Genomic DNA, 8,230 nt, shown 5'->3' on the forward strand with positions numbered 1-8,230 from the left:
GCAGACATAAGAGGTCAAGAAGTGCTTCTCACAAAAAAACAAACACCCCCTTAGTCTTTACTACTTAAAATCATACATTAATATACACTTAACTTGGTGACACTTGAAGATTAAGCAAATTAATCATCTAACATTCAGATTTATCTGTCGTAGTGGTGACAAGGCCCAAGGCCCCACTAAACACCACCAATTGCTAATGGTGTGTTTCGATATCACAATCATATATATTGTTTTTGAACGCCAAATCACAATCATATATTTAAAAAAATATGTATTTTCTAAAGGGAACTGCTAACTATGCTTTTTGAAAACGATAAAGCAAAGCGACTGGTTTTCACTGTTTTAACCAGAAACATTAAATCATTAGTTTCTTTTTTAAAACGATAAAGCCTATGTATTATGATAATACATATGCATGCTCCATGTTCCAAACATGAGAAGCAACACATATAGACACAATAAAGCTGAAGAGATGGACCAAACCTCTGCAGTCTGCAAGAAGAAGACTGTTTGTTTTTTAACTTTTACAAGCTGCTGAAATAAACTGAAATATAAATAAACTGATTTCACTAAACTTAAAAGAGTTTTTCAACAATAATCATAATCATAATCAAACAAGATGAACAACAATTATAATCAAACAAACAAAAACTATAATTAACAATTTATCAAGATGAACATTAAACAACAATTATAATCAAACAAGATGAACAACAAAAATCATAATTTAAACAACAAAAAAAATAGAATTTAAACAACAATATATTAAGAATTTAACATAAACAAAAAAAACACAATTCTTATACAAACATTAAACAAAAAAACAATTATGTTACATACCTTTCGGTCGTTGGTTGTGGTGAAGGAATGGCAGGTCGGCAGTGGTGAAGGAATGGCGGCGGTGGCTGTGGAGAGTGGAGGAGGCTCGGCGATGGTGGCTGTGGAAGTGGGGGAGGTGTCGGCGGTGCCTGTGGTGGTGGGGGAGGTGTTGGCGGGGGTTGTGGAGGTGGAGGAAGTGTCAGCTGTGGAGGTGGGGGTCTCGATGTGCGGCGTCGGTCTGACGATTGCAGGTCTGCAGGTTGATGTACGACGATTGCGGAGGTCTAAGCTAGTAGCGTCCGATGTGGAGGTGGGGGAGGTGACGGGGAACTGTGGAGGTGGGGGAAGTGACTGCATGGTGGCGGAGATATGGAGAAGTCGGTTGGGAGGAGGAAGGGTGGAGGAGAACTAGGGTTGAGGATTATGTTTTGTAGAGAGGAGAAGAGGCTAGAAGTAGAGAGTCCACATCTGCTCCAAAAAGAGGTTCAGAAGACCTTTTTAATGAAATCACTTCTAGAAAACAAACACACTGCAGACTCAAACGTCTGCGCGTGGTCTGCGTGGGGCAGACATAAGAGGTCAAGAAGTGCTTCTCACAAAAAAACAAACACCCCCGTAGTCTTTACTACTTAAAATCATACATTAGTATACACTTAACTTGGTGACACTTGAAGATTAAGCAAATTAATCATCTAACATTCAGATTTATGTGTCGTAGTGGTGACAAGGCCCAAGGCCCCACTAAACACCACCAATTGCTAATTGTGTGTTTCAATATCACAATCATATATATATTTTTTTTTGAACACCAAATCACAATCATATATTTAAAAAAATATGTATTTTCTAAAGTGAACTGCTAACTATGCTTTTTGAAAACGATAAAGCACAGCGACTGGTTTTCACTATTTTAACCAGAAACATTAAATCATTAGTTTCTTTTTTAAAACGATAAAGCCTATGTATTATGATAATACATCTGCATGCTCCATGTTCCAAACATGAGAAGAAACACATATAGACACAATAAAGGTTAAATGACCGGTTTCAAGTTTTAAACTTAACCGAAAACAGCAAACCACAAAAACATAACTGTTTGGATCTTAAGGGCATGTTTGGCTAAGCTTTTTGAAACAACTTATTGACTTATTGGCTTTTTGAAAAGTAATAAGCTTTAAAATAATGTTTGACAATGAGGGTGTATGTGAGAGGAAAAATGACTTTTCCAAAAAGTCACTTCATACTAATTTTTCCAAAAAGTCAATAAAGAGTTTTATAAACACTCCCAAACACCCCCTAAACCGACCAAACACCTCGAGTTGATTTTTGAAGGGTGGGTGGGGCTCCAATAGACAAATCATTGATCTTTGTTATTGCTTTTCCTAAAAGTACCCTCATACACTCATCACTATGTGCATGCTTGGTTGGTCTTGATTACTCTCTACCCAACATTCCTACACTTTTCTTCTGCCCAAAAAGCCAGAAAAAAATTTAAAAACTTTAACCCCTAAGTAAGGCTGGAGGGTGTGGGGCTCCAACCACACCCTATAGCCCAAGTATACATACACAAATATATATAGTGACTTCTTTAGTTACCATCTACACAACACAAATAAAAATGAGGACAATCATAGATTTGGGAAGTGAAAGAGGACCTATGGGAATGCATATGATTACCACCGCAACCACCGCAACCACCGTTGACTGCGGCAGCAGGGAGGTTGGACTGCGGCGCTCTCTACGCTCCATGCTTGACTGCATTGTCCCGGCTTGTTGTGCTGCCGGTTTTGAACCTCAGCCCGCTAAATTTTCTCCACATTCTTCTTCTTCCTCCTCGGCTTACTCAAGCGATACAGATTCACCATCATCATCCCCATCCACTGTAAGCATATAACCATCTGCAAATCCAAGATCTTTTGTTAAAAGGATTATAAAAACTGATTACCATTTATGAACATTTTGTTAACCGAGTTTATCATATTTCTTCAACTTTTTTGTTAGTTATTATTCTGGTTTTCGGTATATATAATTCACCAACATCATTATTTTTTTTGTATAAATTCTTTCAACATCATTTAATCTTGTAGAATCGTTCATTGCCATCCTCTACCACCACAGTAAAAGGTACATTCTTCGGGCAAAGAAACGGACGAGTCAGTTTCTGCCTGCAGGACGACAACCACCATCGACGTACACCATCACGAAGAACAACCACCACCACCACCTTATCATCATCATTATCACACCCTCTTCTACTTTTGGAATTCGCTGTCCCCACATCTTATTTAGCCAAAGAGATGCAGCACGGTCTCCTCCGCATTGCTCTCGTGGAGGAGGCCAGTGCTCACCACCAGAAGCCGCGTATAAACGGTGATGGTGGTGGGATATTTGAAGTATCTGTCTGGACTATGTACTGTGATGGTCGGAAAGTTGGTTATGCGACTAGACGTAAGATGACATCTGCTGACTCGGCTACCCTTACCCGTATGCAATCTGTTTCTGCAGGGGCAGGGGTTTTGCCACCAGAAAATGGTCATGGAATCGATGGTATCATGTACTTACGAGCCAGTTTTCGGCGGATTATCGGTTCAACAAACTCAGAGTCATTTCACATGATAAACCCTGATCATGTTGGACCACCATCTTCGAATAATCGTAGTTCTGGGCAAGAGCTTAGTATATTTCTTCTCAGATCATCATCTAGTTGAAAAACATTTCTTTATCATAATAATATTATGATAATATCATCTGTATGTATATATGTATGCATGTGTGTGTCTGTATATCCCCGAGTTAGAGATTTACTGTAAATATGTATTTGATCCTTTTGTAATAACTTGTAAGGGGCATAACAAAATTCCATTTTTTCGGTTTGTATTCTCTGTTTTTGTTGTATCATGTCTTGTATGTTAGCTATACATGTGGCAATCATAACCTATGCTTCAAGAAACGGGCATGGTTTCAGACGATTTGGTGCATTTGTATTATACAATGGGTCAAAATAAGTCGCTCTTGTGAAACGTGCTAACTTCGAACGTGTCCAAATGGGTTAATACCACCCAAGTAACCATTGCCACACCACATTAGTGACATAAGAACAAATAATAACAGATGACCCGTTTTGATCCAAACCAAATTGATACTTTTTAGTAGGGCCTGTTTTGACCTGAACCCATTTTGGGCTTTGGTCCGTTACCTGACCCGTCCGTTTTTTCCATGCTTGGTTATTCAAGATAGAAGCACAAAATCAAATATCTAGTTCGGATTGTTTTAGTAATCAACTTAGTTTACATTATAAAAAAGCCAGCATAGTCGAAACAGGAACCTAATCCTAACGGTCTAAGCTAACGGGCTAAACTAATGGGCCTAGCTCTGTGAAGGTATAAGAGATATGTTATTGAGTTTGATAGTATGTTACAATCTACCAATAGTATAACTAGACAAAATAGAAACTCTAATCCTAATGGGCTAAGCTAATGGGCCTAGCTCTAGTGACAACTAACCTAATATATTCTAGCAAGTACTACTACCATACCGGCTATCATTGTTCAACAAATCGAGTTAACCAATCGAATCATATGCAACCAATAGATGTATAATTTCCAATCTGAATATATATCAAAAAATAGGAGAGCAATTTTTGTAAGTTGGACAATGGGGTGAATCCATATTCTTGTTCAAGCCCAATATGTATTAATTTAAGATTCGGCCACAAAAACGTAGACCCAGTAGTCGGTTAACTAAAATGTAACTGAAGCGCTTAACTGTCACTAACTGAAAAATGAAAACAACCCTAACCGAACCGATTGGTTATAGATCGCCAATAGCCGACACCATCAAACCCCTTGTTATGCAGGCAAAGAATGATAATAAGTTAGTACCCTACCACTTTGACATTATGCTTTCAACATTTTTGTCTTTTTTTTCATTTGAAGAGACAAATGGGAAACATCGACCCAAATGGCTGAGCATAACATGTGCAAGTTATAAGTGATAAACATCAACTCTCTACTTGTCATGCCATATATGTTAGCAGTTCTTAAAGGCAATCAGCCGAAATCCATATTCTGGATATTTTTTAAATATAAATATAGAGGGAAGATCACATGAAATTGAAATTTTAGGTGATATTGGAAACATAATTTTTTTTAACTGGGGCCACAATAAAGATTGTTTACCACGTCATCACCACCATGTAATTCCTACTCCAAAAGGAAGTGACTATGATTGGATATGTCACCATCAAAGTTACATAAAATCCTGCAAGTTAAGTAACACAATTCATTCAGGAATTTCATCGAACAGGTTGTGTGCATCTTCATTGTAGGCTTATTTCACAACTATTGAAAGAAAAACCACTGGAACTGACGACGGGGTAGCCCAAGGTCAAATAAAATGACTAATATGCAAAGAGCTTAAAAGGTTGAAAGGTTCATCGGATGAAAAGCTGTAAAGTGAGAAAAGCGAGGAACAGTAATCAGTCACATCTGAAGACTCACCTCACCAACTCACGCCCACAAACTCAGAGCAGGTCTGCACAAGTACACTCTATTAACCAGGGGTCCAAAGCCTTCAACCCCAAAAGGGGAAACCCTCCATTGCAAACAGGTTTCGCTAGTCTTGTATATGCCATTTCAGGAGATGTCTTCCCCTATAAGAAGACAACTCATTTTCACTTCTGGGACATTCCGAAACAGAGAGATTCCTTAATCTCTGGTCATTCAAAGAGTACTTGATCACTTCCAAGTTACTCTTCATCACATTCACCACACACTCATTCTATTTGCTTTCTTTTCTGGATTCGAGCTCGCCTCGAAGAAGGAACTTCAAAGCAAATAACAATTACATACTAGTGAACCTCCTTCCACGTTTTGCAAACGTGGAGGGACCCCGCGACCTGCGTTAGGCAAAACTGAACCCTTCAGCCCTTTTGCCTAACCAACTTAGCTACCATCCTTGGTCCTGTGTTTGTTGCATCAACAAGTTGGCGCCCACCGTGGGGCTACGCCGCTGTTTCTTCTCAAAAAAAAGACCTAGTAGTGTAGCTCCTTTCACTCAAAACCACCATGTCAGAAAGTGGATCCCCGGGAGAGGTGAACCAGATCCCTAACACCTCCACCCCGGGTAGTGGCCTAGCTCACACAACTATAACAACACCGTTTTCAACTCCGGGGAGTACACCCGAGTTCCTTACCTTCAACACACCAACCCCATCCAGATCTGGGGCTCCGTCTCCCAACGTTGGTGTGTCGGACACCCCGGCACGTGTTGAACTTACCCCCGAGGGGGTCGCTAATAACTTCCTCGAGTTAAGGTCACTTCTTAACCAGCATGTGAATAGAGAAAGGGAAAAGGGGGTAAGGATTCGTCTAGATTACGACGAACCTGAGCCAACGTTGTCTCCTGGGCCACCCCTACCACCCTTTGTTACAAGAGGTGAGGCTGGCCCCAGCAACCCTTCAAACCCTCATCCTTATCTATCCACTATGACAAATCCAACTGTTCATCCTATTCTCTCTTCCCAACCAATTGCTAGTGGCACTCCTCTGGGACACGAGTTAACACTTGATCAACTCCTACAGTCCCCGGTGACCAGCTGTCCCACTTCTCTAACTACCACGTGGGAGCAAGCTCTGTCCGTGCTCCCTTTAGCACGAAGTGCTGTTACTAGCACCCCTCTCGGGGTAAACTACTCAGTTGGTCCAGGAAGCCTTCAGGGTTTCAATCTCATACCTAACATAATGTCACAGATGATGGCCAACTTCCCATGGCAACACTTCATCAATCAAGTGCTAGCCACCTAGGGAAACCATGGCAATAGCAACAATGTAGGTACAAGACCTGAAGAAGACTTGGCTAAACCTTACAAGCCAAATAACCTTTCCTGCTTCTCAAGGCAGATAGCTGATTATGATTTTCAGTCAAAGATCAAGATGCCAGCCCACATCAGAACGTATGATGGGACTGAAGATCCCGAAGATCATCTCCAGATCTTCACTGGTGCCGCTCGAATAGAAAAATGGTCAAATGCTGAATGTTGCCTAATGTTCATGCAGACTCTTGTTGGATCCGCCAGAATCTGGTTCAACGACCTACCTGCTCAAAGCATTCGAAGCTTTGACGATCTCAGCAGAGGTTTTCTAGCAAACTTCTCCCAACAAAGGCGATACGTTAAGGACGCAACAGTAATCTTCCAGATAAAACAACGCGACGATGAAAGCCTTCGGGCATTCATTGAACGGTACAAGAAAGAAGGGCTAACCTATGTAGGGGCTGACGAGAAAATGAGAGTGGCCGGTTTTATGAACGCCATAACCTCCAAATATCTCACACGAGATTTCAACAAATCTCTACCCAAAACCTTGGAGGAAGCCCTTGAAAGGGCCGAAGCTCACATTCGGGGAGAGGAAGCTGTGGATATCAAAGAACAAAGGAAAAGGGGGTCTGGCTGGCGAAGCAGTAGCCCAGCCAGAAAGAGAGGAAACTTTAACTCTTACGACAGACGCCCAAAGGGTTCAGACCCTCGAAGGGTTGAAGGGCGAAACCCTTCAGGCAGAGATAAAGGCATGAGTTTCACTCCCCTCACCAAAACCCCTCAAGAAATCCTGGCAACGGAAGAAGTCAAGCAAAACTTTAGACCTCCCAGGCCTCTCCCCAAGAGTCAAAAAAATGAGAACTCCACACAACTCTGTGAGTTCCATGAAGAAAAGGGACATCACACCAATGATTGCTTCCAACTGAAAAAGAGGATTGAAGAGGCTGTTAAGTCAGGAGAGCTCGCTCATTTGGTAAAAGGGGTTCGAGACAAAATGGCTGAAGGCAAAGGGAAGGAAGTAAACATGGTGTATTCTGATGAAAAGGTTCCTTACAAGAAGCGACGGTTGGAAGATTGGAAGCTTCAGTGTGTCTGCTTCCCCCCAACAAGGAAGGACCCACTTCCTGGTCCCCTTGTGGTTGAAGCCACCGTGGGCACATTACAAACATGAAAAGCATACATAGACACGGGAGCAGCCACTGAAATCATGTTTTTTTCAACCAATTAAGCGATGAGGAACGTTCAAGGCTTCAACCCTCTGGAACCTCCATAAAAGGTATCGCCGATATAACCTTGAAGCCTTTGGGGCAGATAACCCTTGATGTTTGTTTCAAGGAGGGATCAAAAGAAAGAACCCGACCACTGACCTTTGTGGTTATCAACATCCCTTCCAACTATGACGTAATCATAGGGAGGCCTGGACAATGTGCATTCTACATGGCAGTGTCTATCGGCCATGGCACAGTCAAATTTCCTACTGAAAGAGGGATTGCAACCCTTCAACCCTCTCAGGAAGCTTACCTGATCGAGGGTGAAAGTTCAAACGGTGAGAAAGACAAGCAAGGGTTAGTCATCAACCCTAAATACCCCGAGCAA

The 8,230-nt window shown here is 41.4% G+C and overlaps 1 protein-coding gene across 1 annotated transcript; it reads left to right on the plus strand.

Moving 5' to 3' along the window:
• The first annotated feature begins 2,312 nt into the window (after positions 1-2,312).
• On the plus strand, positions 2,313-3,699 carry LOC110869078 (protein MIZU-KUSSEI 1). Its single transcript, XM_022118374.2, has 2 exons — positions 2,313-2,701; positions 2,907-3,699. The coding sequence occupies exons 1-2, from the start codon at positions 2,438-2,440 to the stop codon at positions 3,525-3,527; spliced, it is 885 nt and encodes a 294-aa protein (XP_021974066.1). The 5' UTR covers positions 2,313-2,437; the 3' UTR covers positions 3,528-3,699.
• Positions 3,700-8,230: the final 4,531 nt, after the last annotated feature.

The sequence above is a fragment of the Helianthus annuus genome, chromosome 12 (assembly GCF_002127325.2).
Source record: "Helianthus annuus cultivar XRQ/B chromosome 12, HanXRQr2.0-SUNRISE, whole genome shotgun sequence".
Lineage (NCBI taxonomy): Eukaryota > Viridiplantae > Streptophyta > Magnoliopsida > Asterales > Asteraceae > Helianthus > Helianthus annuus.